Source organism: Lissotriton vulgaris, unplaced genomic scaffold, assembly GCF_964263255.1.
Source record: "Lissotriton vulgaris unplaced genomic scaffold, aLisVul1.2 SCAFFOLD_1018, whole genome shotgun sequence".
NCBI lineage: Eukaryota > Metazoa > Chordata > Amphibia > Caudata > Salamandridae > Lissotriton > Lissotriton vulgaris.
The window spans coordinates 46,957-72,607 of record NW_028246283.1 but is presented as its reverse complement, the minus strand read 5'-3'; the positions used below and the strand labels follow the sequence as shown (position 1 = coordinate 72,607).

General features: G+C 44.0%; 1 protein-coding gene across 1 annotated transcript in view; it reads right to left on the bottom strand.

The window, feature by feature from the left end:
* Positions 1–25,651, bottom strand: part of LOC147666006 (laminin subunit beta-1-like) — a gene marked incomplete at its 5' end in the record, with an annotated part of 280,699 nt that overhangs the window by 214,238 nt on the left and 40,810 nt on the right. Inside the window, 2 exons of the mRNA XM_086949328.1 lie at positions 7,314–7,513; positions 25,172–25,235. Coding sequence (XP_086805454.1) covers positions 7,314–7,513; positions 25,172–25,235 — 264 coding nt within the window. The remainder of the gene's footprint in view (positions 1–7,313; positions 7,514–25,171; positions 25,236–25,651) is intronic.

The following is a 25,651-nucleotide window of genomic DNA, read 5'->3' as shown; positions in this document are numbered from 1 at the left end:
ACTCTTCCCAGAAAGTGGTCATCAGGAGGAAGGGAACCCAGTAACCCAAGGGCTACCTACCACATCCTACCCAATGGTGTTTTCTGTACATAAATAGGGCACCCCTGGGACCCAGAACTCAGTTATGGACTTGACTGGAAGAAGGACTGAAGGAGGACTGCCCTTCTTCATCAAGTTCCAGTGAAGAGAGGCTGCACTGGCGTGGACTGCACACAAAAAGGGGATGTGCCAGCTGTGTACTGCTCAAGGAGAAGTTGTCTCCAGAGCCTCACTGAAGAAAGGTGACTCTAAGGGTCAGTCAAATGGCCTGTTCGCAGCACAGGGACACAGCAGCTAAAGACATCTGCTAAGGGCTAATGGTAACCTAGATCCTTGGATCGCCACTCCCCGCCATCATGCAGCACCAAGGACCAGGACCCAAATGCTCAGAAGTTGCACCAGAGTCTGCAGGATGCTGGATAGCCATCAGAATGCAGCTTGGTCACACAGAAGGCAAGCTACAATCCAGGGTTAGGATTTGGCTAGGACCACCACGCCAGACTACTGCTAGTCCATTGGCAACTGGACTTTTGGCCAAACTCCATTTGAATATTTTTATTTGGCATATTTGACCCTAAAAATGTGCACTTTACAAACATTTAAAACATGTTTTAACCCAAAGGTTTTACCATAAAATAGTATACTACACAATAAAGGCCTAGGGCAGCAAGGGTTTGTGTTATACCTTAGCTATACATTTGTACAAAATCTCACATAGTCCCCTGATCAGAAGTAAAATTGAATTTTCACCATATGTTCTTTTCAACTTATGCCATTTCATTCGTTGACTCCTGTATAGCAGTTAAAAATCTTCCTATTGCACATGCCACTTTTATAAATCTCATATTTGTCATTAAACTAAGTGCGTGGTCTCTACTAAAACTTTTATAAGCAATAAAAATAGGTTTTAAAAATTGTTTCCGTTCTTCTAAAAAGCGCAAACAATCCAGCAAAATATGTTTGAAACTGCATTTTACTTGTAGGCCACAAGAGCACAGGCCTTGGTCGTTCGACATAAGTGATTTTATCTTCCCATTAATATTACTTGGGTTCAGACAGACTCTAAATTTCAATATTGCATTTCTTAGCTTTGGGTTAGGCATAGCTTCATTATAGGGGAAAATATCGTCATTGACCCATCCATTTAACAAAAAACGGGATGAAGATTTACTCTTCAAGTGGAATAGGTCTTCGTCTCGAGCCTTCACATTAACTATAGCCCGTAACTCGAGCTTAGGGATCTGCTGCATTGATTTCCAATGGTCTTGCTCTAGAGTAAGTTTAACACTTAACTTATCTAGTTTATTCCTTGCTTCGACTGCCCGGGTAAAGTCACTGGTCTCTATTTCTTTCTTACAAACATATGCTATTTTGAGGGGGCCTTCTCCATTCCGTCTTTTCCAGAAATTAAATGTCGCTTGCATTCCCAGATAGTTCTAGGCTCTGAGATTACTTTCTACTCGCACAGCTTGTAACATAGTTGAAGATGGGAGGACGAGAAGCGGCTTCACACATTTTCCATCTTCTTGATTCCAATCTGATTTACCCCCCATGAATAAAACCTCAACACCATATAAAAGTTGTGGTTAGACCAATGCAGTAAAAGCTGAGAGTATTGGTCGCAGCGAAAGGCCTCTATACTTCGGTTTAAACTGTTTGAGGCCCCAGACTGGAAAGGGACCTCGCTTTTAAAGGGCTGTATGTGGTCTTTCCAATTTAATCTACTACCAAACCACATGCCCAAATATTTATATTTATCTACTATTCAAATTCTGACCTCCCCAATTCTCCAGTAGGAGGAACTTTTTATTTTTCCAAATACCATTATTTTGGTCTTTTCTAGATTAACCGCGAGGCTTTTCTTATTACAGTATTCTAAAAAGGTATTCAATTTATTTTGTAAGCCTAACTCCGTCATGTCCGTTATCACTAAATCAGCCGCAAATAGCAGACATGAAATATGGGTTCCCCCCATCTTAGGGCCTAAACCTCCCGCTTTACTCAATGTAGTTGGTAGGTCGGATAAAAACAGGGAGAATAACAAAGGGGCTAAAACACAGCCCTGTCTCAGGCCGTTCATTATCTGAATCTTCTTAGATAATGTCCCAAGATCATCCAGGATTACTCTAGCCCAATTCTTAGAGTGCATATCCTGGATTAACACCTTGGCTGCTAGGTGTTTTCCCCTCCTGTGCTGGAAATTGCCATTTTGCTGGTGTCATGACGAGCTCAGCTCGTCATCAGCACAGCTCAACTGTGCATCATGACGAGCTGAGCTCGTCATGAGCATCGAAAGGGTTAATGAAATAACTGCTTTGTTGATTCCGAGCTTTATTAATATACTCCACAATATATTGCGATCTACCAAGTCAAATGCGGCTCGGAAATCAACAAAACAGCAAAACAAGCTACCACGCATTTCTATTGCCTTTCTTGCCAATGCCCATAAACTAAGGCAGTGGTCAACGGTCGAGTGCCCTTCTTTAAACTCCCCTTGTTCTATACTATAGGTATCAGGTCATGCTGTTCTGCCCAGGCTTTCACTACCCCTAGTAATATTTTGGAAAAGACCTCACATCCAGTAAGCTTATGAGGCGATAGGTCTAGGTCAACATAGCATCATCCTTTTTATAGATTGGTCTCATAATTTCTCCCTCCCAACTTTCCGGGAAAGACCCCACTGCAAGAATTTGTTGGAAGGTTGTTTTTAAGAAGCTGGCCCACAGATCTGTATTGTTTTTCAAAATAATAGCCGGAAGATTGTCTGGTCCTGCAGCTTTAGTTAACTTTAAAGATTGATTTTTTTTATATTTTGAAAGGAAAAGTGCTGTTTTAATTGTTCTATCTCCTCAGGCTTTACTTTCAGGGTGTTCCTCAAATATTTACCCCTATATAGGGTGTTCAGATGAGTAACCCAATCATCTTCACCCACCAAGCATTGCATTTCCCCTTGCCCTCTTTTACCAATTGCCAGAAAGACCTAATATTATTTTTATTTATCACTTCTAACATTGTTTGCCAATTTTTGGATTTATATTCTAGTTTACTTTCTCTCATTTTATTTTTATATTTCAATTGCGCTACTCGAAGGCTCTCCCTTGTCTCCTTATCGGATTTTTTCTTTAACTGTCTGTCCCATTTCCTTACCCTAAGTTACACATTTCTGCACTCGTTATTAAACCAGTTTTGTATACTTACGTTAACTTTTATTTTTAAACAATTAATCACCTGCTCGATAGTCCACTTGTGGTACATTACCAACAGCAGTATAATCAATAAACAAATTATTGACCAATTGCAGACTTTCCTCGGTTATACAGGTGGTTAAGCGTCTGGAGTATTCGATCTGCAAGGGAATCACTCTTTCTCTCTTTGGTTCCTCTTCCATCTTAATTAACAATTCTAAGGTCCAATGATCACTACCATCACTCCGCAATACCTCAAATTGTTCCACATCCTTAAAGTGCCATGCATCAATGAAAGCGTAATCAATTGGGCAGTTCTGATTCCCTGAACGGAAAGCCTTCTTTGCCGGGCAGTCCAAAGACGTCCCTCCATTGGCACAGAATAGTCCTATTGATCCATGGTCCTATTCCCCAAACTGGAGAAGACCTTGTGAGACATTGAACCCTGTGCCCAGGAACACCTTATCACCTTCGTAGACTGAAGCGTCCCTGCAGGAAGACCCTCATTGAGCGCGTCGCATTAACAGCATCCTTGAGCATCTCCAAGCATCCTGTGCCCTCAGCATCAGGATCAGTTCCATGGGAATCCATTGAACAAGGATAAAGTGACTGTAACTGCATCTTCTGAGGAGGTAACTGTTTCTGAGGGCCTTGCTGGTCCCCCTGACTTGCTCCCTGCCAGAGTAGAACTCTAACCAACAGCGTTTCAACCTGGCAAACTGTTTGCTCCAAATGTTTCTAGGTGCCAAATTCATTGAAATAGCCAATACTTGTGAGCATTTGAGTGAAATGCTTTGATTTACTAAGCCTTGCAAATGCTACACCTCCAGTAACCTTCTGGTAGATCTTCATAGTGGTGTCTAAACATAGTCTATTTTTTATAAATTGGTGTCGGATTTCTTTGGCGTCTTGACGATTTCTTCAATTGTTTTGGTGCTGTTTAAATGCTTGACACTTGTTCCTTCATGTAAGCCTTGCTGGCCAGAGCCACAGCTACCCAGGGTTGAGCTGAAGGTTTGATAAACTTAACCGAAGGGTCCTAAAAGTGTTGGTAAGTAAAATATATCCCATTGTCTCACAAACATGCATTTCAGCCTCATTTGGGCAATGTGTGGACCAGGATGAGAACTTACGCTTCTACCGTAACTATCTGAACCTCCTCCTGTAGGTTACGATTTTCCCCTCTTGCTAAAATGGTACACTGTATTTTTGGTCTTGTGCTTTTTGACATTCCATTATAAACGCTATAGGTGGACTGTAGATGGAAGCTGAGACCAGTAATATACCCATGATCATACCAGGGCTTTCAGATACAGGCAAGACATGTCGAGTTACAAGGTGAAGGGGGAGCCCCTAGGGCCCAAAGACCAAGCATCAATCATTCCATCTCCAACCCTCTACAAAGAGCAGCTCAGGAGACTGCCGGGACAGCCTCTACTTAGAAAGTCTGCTAGAGCAGTCAGGAAGGTGCAGCTGTCACATTCTTCAGTTCTATCACAACAAAAGTCCATGTGGCATTCAGAATGGTACCTTAAAGAACTGCTTTGTTAGTGGTATTTTTGAATTACAAAACTTCAGCCATGTGAGAGCAGAACCTATAGCCTGAGGGTATGTGACACATTTAATTTTAAGGCTATAAGTGTGGTCCTATCAAGCAGCAGTTGAAGAGATGGGCAACTTCTGTACGTTATATATTATACATCAGACTTACTTTGGGTAAACGCGGTTTATGCCTGGTTTTATAGACACTCAGATCAGGGAGATGTTCTATTACAGCACACGCAAATTTGCAACAGGAAGCTAGACTAGATAAAGGGGCAATGAAGTGTACAGCCTGTTTTACGGCTCTGGCAAACAAAGCGTTAGCTCCAACATATACATTACTTCATAGAAGCGCACTCCAACCTTCTACTTAGTTCACTGCAGCCCACTGAATGCCTACTCTACACAACTGTAGAGCAATTACTAAAAGGTGATTGTTTTGATTAGCACCTTTACAATTTCAAAAGACCACACATTACCATTTTCAAAAGGAATGTGTTTAAAATAAGAAAAGAGAAACTACAAGTCCCAGTATGTGTGCCGCTGCTGGCTTAAAAACCAGGACCAGGAAAAAGTCACCCTCGTCTTAAGGGACCTCCCGGCAGCAATAATCTAACCTAAGGGCAGGTGTTAAACTAAAGGTTGTGCTAGCTGTCGAGCAGGCAGGAGTCGAGCACCCTGGTTTTGTTTTGGGGACCTCGTGTGTTGCCTTCTTGCCTGTGCTAGTGCTTAGTTTGAGGGTTGTTAAGTTGGGCACATGGCACTACACAGACATCATAAGCCATCAACACATGTTTAAGTACCCAACCCTCTGTAAATGTTACTCACCTCATTATAGCTTTGCAGAAATCACATGTGGGAAAGGCTGCTAACTTAAAAGAGAACAATTTAACAGCCTGGACACATTGCACCATAAGCGCATAAATAATCTTCAGACTAACCTAGAAGGCCCGTTAAAGTTATGTGAAGTTCAACACATCCCACTAAGGCAGAAAATGCAGATTGCTACATCTGTGCTGCCTGTGAAATGGTGTACCCAGCACTTAATGCAGGCTTTATTTGGGAGAGTTGGCATATTTGTCTGTCTTCTGTCAATAAAGATATACAAACTGCCACAGAACTGGATGTTGATTGAGCCGTTATGTAGAGCACCACAGACCTGGATGTTGGTCGCAGGTGGTATATGGAAACTGTTATTATGTAAACAGCTCACAAAACCTTTCCCAGTACAAGGTGCGAGGTAAAATTATGGGTGAATTACTTTCATACATCTGCCTAGGACTCCTGAAGGGGAGTAAATAGCATTTCAGATATCCTCACAGAAAGGCTCAATGAGACTTTGAGCAACTGAACACCTCACAAAAAAATTGTAGTTATCATATAATTGTCCTTGCCTGCCCTTTCTCCAGATAAAACTTTGTGTAGCGATGCCCCTCACGGCAGGGCAATCTCCAAACTGGAACAGGCTCATTGAGGAGTGAGGTCTCTGCATTTCCTGTGATCTAGAAAGACAATTGCCTGGATCTCATTGTAGTCAAACCCACCCTTTACAACACGCCAAAGGCCAGTGCTTCAGGAGGTTTAATCAGCAGCCCGGTCATCATCGCCTCATCTAGGGGTCTGGATCTCCACCCGCCAGCTACAGGAATGAAGGCAATACAATTCGGCTTTCTGAGGAAGTTGTCCATGCTAAAACCAGGAGGCATCCAAAGAGATCCTGGTTTTAGAATGAATATCATAAGCCACACTTGTGGATGAACATCTCCAGAGATCCACTCGGCATTTGCAGAATCTCCTTTTCATTGTTAGCGCTACTTGCACATATATCTCCTCACTTTGCTAAGATTATGAGTTTACAGATTCCTTTGAGCACAGCCTACAGCTCTTAATATGTCCTAATATATGCATCCAGCCAACACTTTGTGCTCTGCAATCCCTGTGCTGATCAGCTGATTTTGCTGGAGCAGTGGTCTAGCGGGATCACCGAGTAGACAGATAGTTTGCCTGATTCTGGAACCTATCAGAAGTTCCTAATATATCACTATCTTTGCATACAAATTATGCTGATTCTTTCTAGTCTTTTATCCTTGAATTGCATGCTCTCAAAAGTAAAGTTAATATTTTTCAATACAGCAGAAAAACTAATCTTTAATTAAAAAGTTGGATTGCCACCTCTCCTCTTCATTTAAATGCCTTCGTATTGTCACATGCATGTTCTATTATCTATTTCTGAAAACTGCCCACAGCTCCATCAAAGATTAGGACCTATCGTGTTTTGCAAATCATAGCTCTGCAACCTAACATTACCCAACCTCTACAAAATCATCTAATCTAGTAAACCCACCAACCATGTGCATAAACTACGTAACCTCCCCTAATAACTACACCTAACTACTATTAATGTAATCTACCACAAAGAAACTGGAATTAATGTATGGAATGGTCTGCCTGGCTTAGAGCACTTTAATATCTCACCTGGGGTAGTGAGCACGATATAGAAGCAATTACACATGCAATTTCAAAATGTGGAATAGAGAGATCATTTACCATGCCTTCCACATCAGCGTACCCATTCACAGGTGCGCACTCACTGGCGTGGCCATAGCAGAAGCAGTTGCCACGAACCACCATATCATAAATGGCGTAGTAGTATTTTTCTTTGATCTCCATGCGGGAATCCAAGAGGTCATCTCCCAGGGTGTGCAGTTTCTTCAACTTTACTCTTAAGTTGGTGATTTTCAATAGATCTGAGGAGGAAATAACAGATGAGTTACTTATGTATATTTTTCACTCCAACATACATTTAATGCCAGTGCAAACATATTTAAGTAGCATCTGTAAAATTTTGTTGCAAGGAGTGATAGTAATCCTTTCAATCAGACACTACCTGGAACCCCTGTGCTCTCCATTTCCATACTCTGCTATTGCAGACATTTGGAAGCCTGTAGACTGGTTGCCTCTAGTTTTCAACTCACATGGATTAGTTTAGTACTTTTTCAATGCTCTATATTCAAGGAATAGGGATATGCAAATGTTTCTACATTAGAAATACCACATTCAACTTAAATTATTGCCGAAAAGCAAGAGCAGGTGTGTGTATTGAGACTATAAGGCATCTGGTTTACTGTAAGAAAGTGCCATCTTTCTTGCATTGTTATGCCCTCACTTTTTTCTGAACTGCTGATGTGCTTTGACTGAGTGTGCCCTGGGCTCCTGCCAACCAGGTACCCAGGGGCCTGTGTTCCTTCCCTTAAACGGTGTTGAAACTAAAACCCAATTGGAATCTCTTGCCACCTGTCAGCCCCTAGTAAATGGCACCCTAGGTACCCAGGGCATGGTGACCAGAGAAGACCCCTAAGGGCAGCAGCACCTATTGTGCCACCCTTAGGGGCCCTGTACCCGGACATCCTCACACTACCTTTGCAGGCTGAGTGCCTAAATACAAAACTAAACAAAGAGTCGACATGGCACACATCACTGTGTGCCATGCCCACAAACCCACTGCCCTGGCATACATCAGTCACCCCTCTAGCTGGGTGCCCTATGCCAGTGGTGTGGGTGCATGAGCCCTGTGCCCCTACAGTACCCAGTGCCATTCCTGGGCACTGTAAGTGCAGTGATGCCATTAAGAGTATATGGTGCTGGGAGGTCGTCATTACGAACTCCACAGCACCATATGGCTACACTGAAGACTGACAAGTTTGATTTCAAACTTCTCAGCACATTAAACCCACACTGATGCCAGTGTGGGATTTAATGTAAAATGCACCACAGAGGGCATCTTAGAGATGCCCCCTGAAACCTAACCTACAATCCACGTCTGGGCTGAGTGGCTGCCGGGGCTGCCACACAGCAGACATGTTGCTGGACCGCTGGGTGGAGAGCCCCCCGCTCTCCTGGGCCTGCAACAATGCACATCCTGGGCGAGGTGCTAGGTCTCCTACCCCAGGATAGGCAGGGGGAAGCTTCAAAGGCCACCTCTGTGAACTCCAGACCATTTGCTGTACTCAGCAACTGGCCCCCACCAGTTCTAACCCCCACTCTGGCGGGAAGACTAGCGGGAAATCCTACGTCAGGAAGGGAGGGGGGTCAGAGTGTGCCAACCCCATCACTCAGGTGGGAGAGGCGAGGTGACGCTCGACCCCGGGCTCCAGCCATCTTGAAGATGGTGGGAGCCTTGCCCAATCACAGCTAGGCTCCTGCCCCTCTCCCACAGGAGAGGAGCAGGATAAGGGGTGTACCCACCCCAGGACAGGAACCTTTTGGTCCCTGCCCTACCTGTAACGCCCCTATATTTAGTATTTAGGGGCACCCTGAACCTTCCTTCCTCAGATCCCGAAAAGAAGAAAGAAGATCAAGAAGAAGACCCGCCGTGCATCTGCTAACAACGGGACGACACCAACTGACTTCGCCCCAGCCCTACCGGCCTGTCGATCCTGGAACCTGCTCCTGCTTAATCCCGGCTACTCCTGCGGACACCAGCCTTGGGACTCCCGGAGGGCCCGCCTGCCTTGACTCTCTTAAAGACTGGGACTCCCATAAGCAGAGACTTTGCTTCAACAACCACCCCCTGGTGCCAGCCAGGAAACTCAAGACCTGCCCACTCTGCACCCACCGAGCCCGGCCCATGCGATCCAAGACACCGAGGACGTCCCCCCAGCGACTGGGACCTGAAGTCCAGTGCCCAAAGACCCTCCTCGACGAACCAGACGACACCTGCAGTCTCAAGAACCAGAGACCCCCACAACCGCGACCAGCCGAGGGTAAGATTCCCGACACCAAAAGATACCCCTGCACCCGGCTCCCTGCAGCCCCGTGCCTGCCTTTGGGGTACCTACCTCTTCTCCAAGATCCCAACTTACCTCTCGAAGTGGTGGTCGCACCTGAAGAATCACCGTCCGAGTCTGCAGCCTTTATTTCCTTTTTAGGTTTTGCCTAGCCAATGCGTACGAGTACAGTATGGGGGCTGGGAATCCGCCCCCGTCTTTCATTGGCTAGCTCCATAAATGGAGGCTAGCCATTGGAAGACACGTTTGTCCGTCAATGCAGGACCAGATTCGGGGGCGTTCCCGAGAATTTTTGGCTTTTGGCGACGTCAGCCGAAAGCCTGTTCTCGGGAACGCCCCCGAATCTGGGCCGACATTGGAAACACCGGAAGAAGATGTCTGGCCCGCCGCCTGGTTGTGGGCGGGGCTGGGAGGGCGTGGTTTCCGCTTCCCCCTTCCTTGGGGAAGCCATTTCCTGCCTTGCCGGTCTCCCGTGTTGTGAGGGAGACCGGAGATGCTGCCCGCAGCGAGATCCGGCCCGAAGGAAGCAGCCGTGTGCCTCCAGCCAGGGCCGCGCTGGGATTGGCCCAGCCGGCCGAGCCTCCGCCACGTCATCCGGAGGAGGAGTGGACAGCGAGTTCCCCGTCTCTCCTGCGCTCTCAGCGCTTCCGGTCACCTTCCCCGTGCTCCTCGTTATGCCCCCACAACAGTCGGGGATCTCTGGTGACGAGTTCGCCACACGCGGGGTAGGCAGCAGTCACGCGAGGGCCCAGGGGCTGGCAGGAGGACTTCCCCGGCAGCAGCGCCTCTTCTCGAGGGGCACAGGCGCGCGTCCAATCCGTGTGCGGCTCTCGGGACGAGCCCCTGACGCCGCACGCCTCTCCGGTCCTCGGCCAATAGGAGCACGGCTCCTTCGTGTAGACCCTGGCGGTGGACCAATGGCAGCGCGTCCTTCTCAGGCGAGCCTCCCTGAGCGAGCCAATCCCAGCGCAGCCGCTCCGATGCTGCTCACGGGTCCCGGGCCGCTGGCGGTGTGTTTTCTTAGCGGTTATGAGTCCCGGGTCGCGGCGGTGATGATTCACAAAACAGTCCAGCAAACTAAAGAAAATACGGTAAAATTCTGTGTCTGCGTAGACTTCAATCGGAAGGTGTAGCGTTAAGAAAATGTGATTTGGAAATTTCACCTTTCTTCCATATGCAAAATCCTTCCTCCACAATTATGGCTTTTTCAGTGCTGCCTTCTAGAAGCTTACTTATTGTTAGAAGTGAAATGAGAGAGAGGAAAGGCCTTTACCTTGTTTTGCAAATCTTACAAAGTTACAACTCTGAGGCTGTACACCAACACAGGTGCCACCACCTACGGTGCGACCAGGAGACCATTATGTTTCTGACCCTTCGCCACTCTTATGATTGTGAAAAATCCATTGACCTCTTAGATATTCTGAAGCAATAAGTCATTGACACGTATATATTTTCTGTGACTCAGGTCGAAGTGTATTTTGGAAATAGTAAATGTGTTCAAACTAGACAAACCCGTTGTAATGGTTTGTTTACATTCTGCTTCTGATGCCACAACACAATACTTCACCTGCAACACTAGGGCAAGATCCTTGTCTTCGTAAATGTAGAGGCTGCCAGACACTTTATAAAGAAAATTTGTGACAAGAGAGTACCTTGGAAAAAGTCCACTAAATACTTATTTCAGCTATTGAGTGCCCAATCTGAATATCATTGAGTTTAATACGTTACACCACAGAAGGCTAGCAGTGAAGCTGTTGGGCTGCTGCCCCCTGTGGTCTAGAAGAAGCTGACCCACCGTAATTAAAGGTTTCTACTGTGTTGGCGGGAAAATTTGCTTTTGTGTGCTTGGTACCCCACCTGGAGAACATATATATTAGTTTTCATTTTAGCCTTCTTGGTCTGATGTTTGTTTGCTAACCACACAGCCTTGAGCCTCATAAGCTAAAAAGAAGATATTAATATTTCAGAAGGTGAACATTCTTTGGCAAAGGGCTCCCACAAACAGGCCATGGCCACAACGACAGCATTCTGCTGGTCATGCCAGCTCGACTTGCATGTTTCTGTTGTAAAGAAACAAACCCCAAAATAAGTGGTTTGTGTTGAAAAATAGGATAGCAATGGTCGAGACACAATGGAAACTTTTGACAGGAATTTGGGGTAATTGTACATTTTTCCTATTTTGACTGCCCTTCCTTAAACAAAAGTGTGGTGGGCAGAACAACCGTCGATGGTTGACGGATTGAGGAGTGCAGAATACATTGACCCCCTGCTTCTTGGTCTAACTCAGTCATTGTCCTATTTTCATGTTGATCCCCAGTGTGTGTGGGGGGTCTCCCAGTGTGTGGGGGGGGTCTCGCAGTGTGTGGGTCTCGCAGTGTGTGGGGGGGGCTCGCAGTGTGTGTGGGGGGCTCTGTGTGGGTGTGTGTGGGGGGCTCTGTGTGGGTGTGTGTGGGGGGGCTCTGTGAGGGGGGCTCTGTGTGGCTGTGTCTGTTTCTTGGTCTAACTCAGTCATTGCCCTATTTTCATGTTGATCCCCAGTGTGTGTGTGGGGGATCTCGCAGCGTGTGGGGGGGGTTCGCAGTGTGTGGGGAGGGCTTGCAGTGTGTGGGGGGCCTCTGTGTGGGTGTGTGGGGGGCTCTGTGTGAGGGTGGCACTGTGTGGCTGTGTGTGTGTGAGGCTCTGTGTGTGTGTGGGGGGCTCTGTGTGGGTGTGTGTGTGGGGGGGCTCTGTGTGCGTGTGTGGGGGGGCTCTCTGTGGGTGTTTGTATGTGGCATTTGAGAGAGATTAAGCTATTGACATTGTAAATGACAATGCCATTTATTTATGTTAGAAAAAAACAAATAAAAATAATGTCAAGAGCAATGCCAATAGCTCTAACTTTAACAAAGGCAAAACCATTGCATTATAAAGGCTTGTTACTTTTCCCATTGAATAACATTGAGCGCCCGACGGCTCAAAAGCACCCTGTACCCAGCTACCCGAGTGCCTCTGGCTGTGCAACCTTTGTCCTATCCTACTCCCCCCTTTGCCGAGAGCAAGTGACCAGGAGCCCAGCTCCCACAGCAGCGTGGCCTGCTACCCAGCAGCCACCAACCGGAGGTCCCCTGCCCCACATTGGATAACATTGGGCCTAACTACCTCTGCACCCGGCTGCCCCTGTGCTGCTGAGGCTGAACCAACTGTATCTACCTGTCCCTGGAGGACCCCTGAGTCTATGCCCAGAACCCTAACTTCACCAGTCGAGTACTCGCCTGGAAACCAGTAACTCACTTACCTGCAATTGGATAACATTGACTGGTTTGACTCGAAAAATCTTTTAAGTGTGAAGGTTTGAAAATTTAAAATATTCCCATAAAATCAACCAAATTCCGAAGTCCTCACCTGTGATCAGGAGAGAAACCAGTACTGCATCTTGTAGCGCAGTACTGAACCGCAAAAGTAATCCTAGCCGGGTTTACTAGTAACTTGAATTTCCTCCATAGGAATCCATTGTGTGCTTTTCTATGAAATTTCAAGTGTCTACTTTTGAAAACTTGAAATATTCTTTAAAAATCATACAAAATACTGAAACGTAATTACTTACCTGTTTCAAGTTGAGACCCCAGTGCTGGTTGTAGGAGCCCAGTACTGGATTACAAAAGTAACAAGATCGTATTTTAACTGCAACCTGAATTTTCTCCCATTGGATAACATTGCCAGATTTTCATTGCAAGGTTTTTAAGTGTGAACTTTTAAAAATAGCTTTATATTCCTTAAAAATAGCTTTATAGTCCTGGAACTACCAGAGTAATCTACAAAGTAATCAGCTGTATAAATATAGAAACCCCCATTGAGCTCAATGCTAAATTGTGTTTAGAATTGTGTTGCCTACTGCAACCCCTGTACCTATTGTGTTTACAAATGTTATTGCCTTTCTGCAAAGTACTCATCTGAGACCATATTGAGAACAGTATATTTTGATACCTGTTGGTTCTAAAAACAAAACAATTATATCTTTGATATAAAATCAATTGGCCTGGAGTGCAGTCTTTGAGTGTGTGAAACCTTTTGCTGACTGAGTGTGTACAACAAACACTTGACACTGTCCTCTGGTACTGCCTTACTGCTCGACCAAGCTACCACTTTAGAGAGTAAGGTCACACCTGGCTTTAACCTCTGTTATACCTCTGGGGTTTGTAGACTCTATACACACTGTACCTGATCTTGGTCCAGTATATATAGAGCCACTTTCTCACATTTACCAAATGATAACTAATCCTTTTCAGACAAATATTACATTGAAGGGTCACAAATGTTATTCTTTCAGCCGGCAAATACTTACATTTAAGACTGTATTTTCCAAACAAAATTTTCATGAAGATACACTAAATCACCAGTTACAAATAATAAAACCTGTAGAATGAATTAAGTCTGACTCTCAGAAACTTAATTCTTGCTGTAAGGGAGAGCGAGACAAATACTGACATCATGCAAAACAGTTGTTACTTTAGGAAGGCAGAATGTATGGGTTGCCTAAAGAAATCTTAAATAATGGAAATTGCTGCAAATTTACCATTTTAAAAAAAGCTTTACCAAATATTTCACTAGCCGTCCAATCCATGCACATCAGAATACTAATGCGGAGCTAAGACTCAACAAGACATATTTTGACTATAAGAAATAAGGTGACGTTGTTCACCAACAATAATAGGGGGCAATGAGGCCCCTAAAATTTAAGTTTCTAACTTTTTATATCTTTTCCTATCTTGCTCTGTCCCCTTAAGTATTCCAACAAGACCACAACTTGCTCTAGAATTGTGATGGGTAGGCAATGCCACACATGCAGTAGAACAGCAGCCTGCTCAAAGGTGTGCCCCTTGAGAAATCGGTGTAGTCACATAGGTTGTAACTGCTAAATGAACATCAACACATGTTACAGTTTGGAATAAAGCAAGTAAAAGGATTTTGTTACTTACCCTGTAAGCATCTGTTCGTGGCATGTAGTGCTGTAGATTCACATGCTTAGCATACTTCTCTCATTTAGGGCCCGATTATGATGTTGGATGGACTGCCACAGACGGCTTGTCTGTGGCGATCTGTCCGACATCTGGTGCCGCGGTCCGACGACTGCATTATGAGCAGTCAGCGGTGGCACGCAGAGGGACCGACCAACGGTTCCGGAGTGTAACACCCTACAATAGGGGCAGTTCCTGCCCAGGCACCGCCGAGGGATTACGATGCCCCTTTATGACAGCCTTTCTATGGCGGTCTGACCTCCATAGAAAGGCTGTCTAAAAGGGAATTTGGGGACCCCTAGCATGATCTCCTTACCTCCTGGGCCTCTGCTACATGGCCCGGGAGCACTTGTGAAGTCCCCTGAAACATCAATGCACCCTGATGTCTGGCACATGGTGCAGGGATGTTTCCGAACATGCCTTTTGCATTGCCTTTTCTGGGCTGCTGCAGCACAAGCATCAATGCAAAGAGCCATGTTTCCAACTGCCTACAAGGCAGTCAGATCATAATTTGGAGGTCGGACCACCACCTACTTTGTGGGCGGTCCCAATCCCGAAACAATGCCCATCAGTCAATTGGACGCTCGTCCGACTGGCATCGTAATGAGGGCCTTGGTGTGGGGTCAGGATGTGTGCAAGTTGTTATTCCTCAAAGAAGTGTTTCGAATCACTAGGTAAAGTGGCTCCTCCTCTCAGTGATTAATCACATGGGTATCAGCTCCATTGTTAAGATTGTTTTCCAGCGGGTGGCTGAGAATCGAGTAAATGTGCACTGCTAGGCACAGGGTGAACACAAAAAAAGCATTTGTAACTCCTAATGCGAGCACTTTGATTTGGGAATATTTTCTCATTACAACAAATCTGAGGTATTTGTGATGAGCTGGATGAATGGGAATTTGGAGGAAAATGTTCTTAAAGTCTAGTGCTAACAAAGTCACCTTGTTGAAGTAAAGGAATCACATCCTTTACATTCCCCATATAGAAGTGTTCTGATAGTATGCAATTATTTAAAGGCCTGATGTTTAATATGGGCCTTAATGAGCCCCTTTTTTTGAATGATAAAGTATATGAGGTATACTTCTGTGCATTGATACAGGAGATGGTCTGGTTCTATGGCTTCCTTTAGCAAGAGAGCTTCTACTTCCTGTTTTAGGAGATTTTGATGCTCTACAGAAAGAAGGCAACTGTGAGGTTGAATGTTTGGAGGGCCAGACAATAACCATGCTGGATAATGTCTATCATCCATTGATCTGATGTTATGGCTTTCCAAGTTTTGAAAGATTATTGCAGTCTACCCCCGACAGCTGTTAAATGGTCAGAGGGAATGTGAAGGGAGTCATTGCTTTGAGGTGGAGGGTGCAGTGTGTGTGTGGAGACACCTCTACTGCGTCCTTTATAATGGTTCCCTCTGTATGTACCCCAACAGCTTGATCTTGTTGTTTGTAGCAGGATGTAGTGGCCATGGAAGATGTAGTCTTGGCAACTTGCTTATATGTGGGGCACCAAAAGGAGCCATGATTAGTCGAGGTTTGTAAAGCCCCCATTGATTTGGTTACCTCAGTGTATTTTTTCATTTTCTATAATGCTTGGTAAACCTAGGGACAAAACACATGTTCCTTATCAAATGGTACATTTAGCAAAGTCTGTTGTACCTCTGGTTTAAATCCAGACACACGTAACCATCCCAGCCTACGTAGTGATATGCTGGTGTTTATTTCTATGGCAGCTGTGTCTGCTGAATCTAGGGCACATCTGATGGAATTATTGGAAAAACGTTTCCCCTCAGCAACAATTTATTGTCCCCTTTTTTTGTATTGCTCAGTGAGATGTTAGCGGAGATCCTCCATCTCATCCGAATTCGCTCTATGGTACCTCGCTAATAGAGCCTGGCTGTTAGCACTGTGCCAATGATTGGAAGCTTGCGCAGCCACCCTTTTGCCAGGAGCATCAATAAGTTTTGATAGGCTGAGGGATATCAGCTGAGGTCTGTAAATTAGCTCTTTTGCGTGCATTCAAAACAACTAAAGAGTCTGGAGAAAGCTGCCTTCTAAAATATATAGAGTCAGATGGTGTCGCTTTATATATTTTTATCTATCCCGGGTGTAATGATGTGTGCTCTAACAGAGTCTTTAAATATATCCTCAGCATTTCGAAGCATGCCTTTTTTCATGGGAGAGTACTGAGACACCCTATGTTTATTGGAGAGAGTTTCAAAATGATAACTGTCCAAGGGATTTGTAGGTTCTGGATATGAATCATCTCCTCTACCATTATCTCCAAGACGAGTTTGTGGAGACACCGGTGGTGTAATGTCCCCTGTATCAGTGTATGCCTGAGGTGGAAGTGCAGAAGGAGGTGGAGGAGGTGGTTTTGGTGGTGGAGCAGATAAAGAATGAGATATAGGACTGGTGGCTATGTCCTGTTTCTTTTCTGCATGGCCTCTTCAAAATAAAGCTGCTGCCGAAATGTTGGAGGTGGAGGCTCTACAGTTTTTTCTATTATTTGACCAATTTGAGGCTGGATATGTTTTGTCTTTTGCCTCGGATCGAGCCACTCCTGCATAACCTGGAAGATTGGTTCTGTAGGCAAGTCTGTTGTGGAAATCGTAGGTTTCTGAACCGAACCACGTTAAACCTTCGGTGCAGAAGTTGATTCTTTCTCTCAGTGCGGAAGAGGATTTTTCTTTCTGTGCCGAACAAGTTCTGGCTTTCGGTGGCAAAGAGATTTTGCCTTTGTGCTCAGAGCCAGTGGCAACTGGTGTATCAGGTCATGGGGTGCTACGAGCCGAGTAATTAATGGAAAAGGCTCAGAACCGAAGCTGGTCAGGCCGAAGCAGGGTGTGGTAATTTTGGCTTAATTTGTAGAGCCGAGCACGAGGGCGGGCATCCGTATCGGATGTTTGGTGCCTCCCATGGTCTTTTGGCAGTAGTTGCCCAGAAGTCCTATATTCACTCAGTCTAGAGTGTCTCTTCATAAATTTGACATGGGCAGTTGTACTCATGTTACGTTGACCCAGAGAAAGGTCTTCGATCTGGCGACTTTGAGTCAGATGAAGATTCTTGGCTGGAGAAGGCCACTTCCTCAGCTGTCGAGGCTTCTAGGATTTCTTCCCCATGTTTTTTTGAAAGATCGACAGGCTTCACAGTCTTCTTATCTGTGATCTGGGGACAGACATAGGTTGCAAACCCGATGGAGGTCGGTCCTCGTATATTTTGGCGTGTCAGGAGGGACATAAATTAAAAGGAGTCCATTCTATTAGCAACACATTGTGGATAGAAGCTGTTGAAAGAATAGGCCCGAACATGCTAGGCCCGAAGGCTGCAAGTGAAGCTCCCTGAACCGATGGCGAGATTGTCGGTATGTATTTCGATACGCGAGAATGGAAACTCGATCAAAACAGTACCAATGAAAGGAGAAAGGAAATGAACCAAAGGGAGCCTGAAACGGTCTCGAACCGGAGAGCCACCAAACACGTCTGAACCAAATGCCGGAAAGAAAACAATCTAATAATGGAGCTGATGCCCATCCACATCATCACTGAGAGGAGGAGTCACTTAACTTTGTGACTCAAAACACTTCTTTAAAGAACAAGCATTTGCAATGCAATAAGTCTCGCATTAGGAAAGTTTGAGCTATTGGTATTGTAAATGACACATTTTTTATTTTTGTGTTGGTTTTGAAAATAGCAAATTTAATAGCTATATGGGAAATCTACAGTGTAGCTAAATTCTTAACCATAGCGGTGAGACTTAGTAAAAAGATCAACTGGTCCTAGATGATTTACTGTAAATATTGACTATTGTAACTTGAATCAAGTTTTAATCTAAATTTTTTATATCGCTCTTATTTATAGAATGTTGTACATATCGCCGTTTTTAAACTTTGGCATCATGTGTTGCATATTTTAACGGGTACTTCCTTCTTTTTTATATATTGGATTTCTATGTTTTGCTGCCTGGTGACCTGCGGACCAATTTTTATATGTTCTGTACTTTTACGGTTTTTGTAATTGAACCGTAAAGTATTTCTTGAACTTGAATAGCTTTGTCATTTACAATGCCAATAGTTTTAACTTTTGAAAATGTGACACCTATAGCATTTGTAATGCAATATGTGTTGTTTTTACGTGACTTAGATGTTTTGATATTACAAATAGCAATAGCTTTACATTTTTTAAATAATTAATACTTAAATAAAAGTTATTGTAATTTATGACAATAGCTTAAACTTTTGTAAATAACTTTTGTGAAGATTCTGTTCATTGTATTTTATTATGACGATAATCCAGGAACAGAAGTGAAATATTAACATCTTTTTGTGACATTTGTAATAAAGCTTGAAACATTGAGAGAACATATTTGAACCAGTTGTTGTTGAATGGTTGCACAGATTGATGCTGTGTGGCGCTGAGTGATGTTTTGGTGGCAACGAGTGATGCTGTGGCATTCAGTGATGCTGTGGTAGCGCATAGTGATGTTGTGGTGCCCCTGAGTGATGCTGTAGTGGTGCTGAGTGATACTGTGGTGATGCGATAGATAGACTGAGTGTGATAGATAGAGGGAGGGCGATAGATAGATAGAGGGAGGGTGATAGATAGACAGATAGATAGAGTGAGGGCGATCGATAGAGTGATGGCGATAGAGTGAGGGCGATAGATAGAGGGAGGGTGATAGACAGATGGACCATCTCAGTGGTCAGCAGATTCGGCCCGGACACTCCATCAAACTGGGACACCAGAGCTTCAACCCTTGGTGCATCACTGCCGGCAAGAAGAGCTGTGTATGCAGCTCAAACGTGGCATACCACCAGAGTTTAACTCTGGTGGTATGCCACGTTTGAGCTGCATACACAGCTCTTCTTGCCGGCAGTGATGCACCAAGGGTTGAAGCTCTGGTGTCCCGGTTTGATGGAGTGTCCGGGCCGAAACTGCTGACCACTGAGATGGTTACAACATGCGTGCGTTCCTGTCACAATGTGCCGCTCATCGCGTCTCAATGCCACAGACATCTAGCCAATAGTTGCCCTGGAGAACACCTGCATCTTTCAAGGTATTGCTTTGTTTGTTGGCTTTGGGGAGGGGAGAGGGGGCTGGGGCAGTTGTGATTGGTGGGTTACGGTTGCATCCAGATCTTCAGAACGAGCCGCACTTGCTGGCCTTCTTTTCCACTTTGCAATTGCCTGTATGACTTCAGAAAGCTTCTATTACAAGTATCTGTTTTAAAGTGCAGCAGGAGAAAAGTACTGCAATTTTAGAGTCTGCAGTAGCAATCATGCTGCAAAATGGAGACCTAAGCATAATTCTCTTTAAGCTTTTAGATTATGTCTCAAAATGCATGCTGATATGGGTAATGCGCAATATTTCTGTCTGTTTGCCTCTTTAACATGCCCTCACCTGTATGGTAGAACTTTGTAAGGTGGTCAGTATTGCTTAGTACACCTACTGTGGCCACGTAATACAAATGCTTGCATTACTAAAAGTTTGAGCTATTGGCGTTTCAAATAATAATCCAATGCCAATAGCTCAAACTTTCAGTAATGCGAGACCTATTGCACAGTTGCAATAGGTCACCTTTCCAAGGAAGGGGGAAGTTGTGAATATGCCTATTTTCATATGAGCCTATAGTAAAGTGATTAATGTCATCAGTAAAGAATGGTTATTTTTCGGTAAAGAATAGGGCTACCTTATAAAAGTCCCATTATTAGCGTGCATAATAACAATCCATTAGGACGGATGATTTTTAAATTTACTTTATAAGATCTATGCAGTGTGTGAGAAAGTGGCTTATTAGTTGAATCGGATGGTAATCTCTTTAAGTAATATCGCCACTGCTCCTTACAGGGTCAGTTAGGTTTCAGAAATGTAAACCTGGGCTCAACGCTCTGTAGATGTATCACAGAGCAGACAGGCTTAACTTAGGAGGAATGTGGAAAGTATTTATCAGTACCAACAGTTAATAAAGAGTAGAGCACACAACACAATAAAAATCCCACTCCGATTTATAAAGATAGGGAAAATTATACTGAGCAAATAGACCCCAAAACAGCATACACCAGATGTAGGGAACCAGAAATATGATATTTAAAGTTTTGGATGGTTTTTTTTGCCAAAAAGCACAAAGCGACAACCGGATGTCGCGCTAGACTTGATCAAAGTTAAAAGTTGAGGCTAACCGTGATGGAGCACAGGTCAGATACAGTGATCAGGGATACAGATACAGTGATCTGAGATACCCCGGTGGAAAGTTTAACTTCTCAGTCTTTTTTTCTTGTGGAAAAACAACTGTGGCCTGATGGAGTCTTAGTCCTCCGGCAGAACTTCATGTTGGCATGAAACGCAGGCCGGTCATTGTCAGTCGGAAGAGATAGCTGAGTGTCAGAGCTCCCCATTGGTGATAAATGTGGGGCGGTCCGATCTTTGTCGATATGAAGAGCTCTGTGTGGGCAAAGTCTGGAGTTTGAATCGGGAAAGGTCTCGCTGGCAGCAGGGTGCAGTTTGCAGACTGAGTTCATTGAAGTCCTTTTGTGGTCACAGGGAGACTCGTGATGAACGTTGTTGATGCGAGGGACTTTGCATGGGATCGCCCAGCCATGTGAATCCAACCAATGCCGGCTGCGGCTTCAGCAGCATCCCAGTATGAGCCTCTGGTTCTTTTTAGGGGAAACTTGGAAACAAGTTCTTAAGAGTTCTGTCCTTGCAGATTTTAGGTTGGAGTAAACTAGCACCAACCAAGGATCCAGGACCTTTTGGGCACCACTTGGGGGTTAGGACTACCTCTCCTAGAAGCCACCAGCAGAGTCCAGGGAAAATCCAGTTAGAACTGCTCAGCTGGGCTCATCAGCTTCTTGCAGCGTTGGTCTTCATGGAACTTAACAGGAGGCCGGCCAACTAGCCCTTGGAGTCCACTCTTCAGTCCCGGACACACGTGAGACCAGGTACATACAGCCATTGCGGTTACAACAGGTGCAGCCCTCTTTCTGAAGCCAGGGTTCATCGGGTGCTGTCCTTCTTCTGTGTTTTACAGGTCCAGAGGTGTTCTGTGGAAGGTAGCAAGCAGTGCCACTTTTATGCCTAGAACTAGCTTGTGGGTGGGGGTGACTCCTTAACCAATACGGAAAGAGTTCCCCTGGGCAACACCACACAATGTGACATAATTTCCTGGAGGTTTGGCCCTTAACAATCCGACAGTGCCTGCTCTGCCAAAATCCAACATGGCAGAATCCTACCTTGGTCAGATCTATGCAAAACAACAGTTGATGGACAGAATGCAGAACAATGTCATACATTCACCCCAGTACAGAGATCTGGGCCTAAATCCGTCGTTTTTTTGCACTCCACACCACCCTCGTTCAGACATGACCATATGCAAATCAGCCTTGACCCTGTGTCTCATGGGAACAGTCCAGCCCGAACTGCCAAGCCATGTCTTTCCTGGACCAGAATCAAACATCCTACGACCGGTTTCTGGCTATCAGCCGTCTTCAGCCAGGATAGCTTGACTCCAGTGGTGTGGAGAGCATCAACTGTTGTTTTTGCATTGGTCAGATCTATGGGCACACCGCTGATGTGTGTCCAGTATGATGAGCAACTCCACCTTCAAAACCAGTTCTGGGACAGGTTTTACACGCACTGTTAAAGGTGCCATTGGGCTACTTAGACAATGTTAGGGGCAGGCCTAGATTTGAGTTACATCTGCCTGTGACAGGGACTGACCCTTTGAAGTGTGTACAGTTGGTTATTACCTCCCCCAGGCCATTCGGTTAGGAGAGGGTCACAACTCCTCCCAGCCAAAGCCTATTTGTTCCCTTTCCTAAGAGCAATTCACACCTCACAGCTGGCTTCAGGTGATAGTTGAAGATTATAACAGAAAGAGCTAATAGAGGCTTTAGGCAGGAAAACAGCAGCTTTCTAAAAGGGGCATTTACAAAATAGTAATTTAAAATCTGACTTTACCATCAGATTGGATCTTAAAGTCCTATTCATTTGAATCATGGTTATAGCTATTTCTAAACCTTAGTATGTGTCCCAGTGTTGTTGTATGGGACAGCCAACCTTGCTGCAGCTAAAAATGATTTGGAGATTTTTCATTGCAAGGACATGTACAACTTTTTAAGTGCCATGCACCCTGCCATATGGGCACTTACAGCCTACTTTAAGGGTGACTTACCAGTTCTAGAAAGTAAGGTTTAGGTCTGGCAAAGGGTTTATTTGGCCAGGTTGAATATGCAGTTTTAAAACTGCAAAGCTAGGCTGCAGTGGCAGGCCTAGAGTCGTGTTTTCACTTTAGTGCTGGCACAATAGGTACAGCAGTTAAATATGCCAATCAGGTATAAGCCAATTGTACTTAAGGTGTAGTGCGTACACTGGCCACTGAACATCAGTACCTCAGTTTCCAGAATCAGTAAACCAGCACTAAATCTGGAAAAAGCAGGGGTGACCCTGCAAAAAGCGGAGTGCCTCACATGGTGAAAATGCTTCCACCTCTTTCGCAACTGGAGCTAGCAAAAAATTGGTTGCCGCAAATCTGTCAATTTTAAAAGCATATTGTTGCTTACTTGCTACACCTTTTTAAATTTGTTGCAGATGACATTTGAGATTCAAGAATTGTGCTGCTAGGCCTAACAATTCAAGGTAAAGTTACAGCTGACTTACACACACAATTAAATGTATGTTCAAGGGGTATTTATAGAGGGCACACATACCAAAGTATCATGCCACTTGATATTTTTTTAGATGTTTTTTAAACAGATATTCAACAACTTCCTGAAACGGTTATGGGAAGGTTTGTGACATAGTGATGGTGACAAAGAGTCCCATATTTGAGCTGTAGTGACTGAAATAGTATGATACTCAAAAAACAAAGATTTTGTTCATGGCACATCAAGGAATTATAGTTAAGTGGATCACAAAATACCGGCTTTTCAGCAAAAGTGGGAAGATTTGAAAGCCAGGAAAGACTTAGTAAACAGCACTAAGTATTATGAACATTAACTAGAAGAGTCCCTTACTTCAAAAAGGTATCCTGTGTAACAATTTTAAAACAGGTGAGATGCATGGTAGTCTTGGGACATTGCTAATAAATTTAACAGCAGTATTTTGGATCAACTGAAGTTAGTTCAAAAATGTGTCCTAGGCAGATAGTTAAATGGAATAGCAGTAGTCCACACATATTTTAACTAGGTCATCAATAATAGGGACATGAAATTTATTAGTGACAAATGGAAGAACAGTCCAATTTATAGCTGGAAAGAAAATGATACTTGCTACTTTGGCTACCTGCGTCTCAAGAGATAAATTAGAGTCATTCATAATGCCCAGATTACATACCTCATTGGAAGAGGTAGGGTATGTTCCATACTATCTGGCCAAACTAACATTTTATGCACTAGGGCTCATGCCTTAGAAATTAATAAACTAGTTACAGATTAATTCAGCTTTATTAAATTTGTTATATCCACCAGCGAATCTAAGGAATACTTAAAGCCAAAGTTGAAGCATTTGGAGTTCTCTAGGAAAACCTAAAAACTCATTAGGTGTTAACAGCATACAAATAATGTCTAAACCTTATTTGCTTGAGCAGATGTGCAAAAAGGAGCCTGAAGATATTAAGTAATAGAGGCGGTACAAGTGAGCCCTGTGATACACCACAAATACAGATGTAGGCTCAGATTTAAAAAGGTGGAAACATAACAAAACTACGTCTGGTGAAAAGGACAAAATAGTCAATGGTATCAAAGACTGACGGATTGGAATTCCAAAGAAGAAATGTGTTTCTCTTTACTTTGGACATTGAAAGCTAGGCTGGTGTGCTAAATGATGTTTTTATGCTCATGTTGCATGGTTCACTTTTAATCTGAGTGGTGGCAAATACCTTAGTCTGCAGTCTCACATTTAGGGTTTTGGCACATAAATGCCATGCTCCATTTGTGTCCACTTTACAGACGCTGTACAAATCCATCAAATATCACTATTAAACAGTAAACATTGTTTACCTGTTTAGGACTTGGAGTTTATAATACATTCAGCAGGTCCAATATCCCAAAAGACCAAAAATACTAGTGATCCAAAAACAACAAAAATCAAAGGAAACATGGCATAAACAAGCAATCCTAATGAATGTAGCAATAGATTGGTTGAGAAGGGCAGGCTTTTTTGAGCAACCATGTCCAACACTCTACAAAGCAACTTGGTTGCCACACGGTTAGCAGGACCAACTTGTGCATTCTTGAGGGAGCTGCTTGCTTTTTTCAAGTAGCTCTCGACTACTGTACTGTTTTTTTTAGTTCTTTTTAAATATTGCTTCAGCTCATTTACAAACAACTTTTATATATAAAACATGCTGCACCAACATGCAAAACAAATGTATAATGAAGCACTTCAGAGCCATTTGAAAAGTATTATTGAACATTTATATTGTTTCCTAAAGGATCCTGCAGCGAAAAAGTTATTATTGGTTGTTATTGAGGTAAACTGAGTGTATACTCTTTTTTCTACATAATTCTAGAATGAAATTGCATCATTAAACTTAAAATGGATAACTGATTATGTTAATTCCCTAAATTCCTTTAGAATATTTGTGAAAAATGTCAAACTTGGAATGCAGTCATTGACGATCATCTGACTTACTCTGAATTCTAGGACTGTATGGGTCTTCAATTCTGAAAACTGGATCCAAAACACGGTAAATAATCTAGGGAAAGAAGCAGAATGAAGTTAGTATCCTAAAGGTTGCCAATATCAACCAAGAAAAAAAAATCAGAGACCTGGCCTGCACTCCAGGGCCCAGATTAGGAGTCATACGGTACTGGGAGAAAGGTAAATTTGTTTGCAAATGTACAATTACCGTGCAGTAAATCTGCTCCACTACTGTCAAATTCTCATGGAATGTGGAATTACCTTGGGGGTCGGAGGGCTAATCTTTCTATTTGTAAAACCGCATGTAATTCCAAATTCCGTTGGGATTCATGCATACATTTATTACCTGCTCTGTGCAAGTGGTAAATGTATGTGGGGGACTTCTGGGTGGGGTGGAAGATGATAGAAGGTTTAAGGGAGGGATGAGGAAGGTTGGTTCTAGCACGGTGGAGCAATGTATGCGGTCAGAAC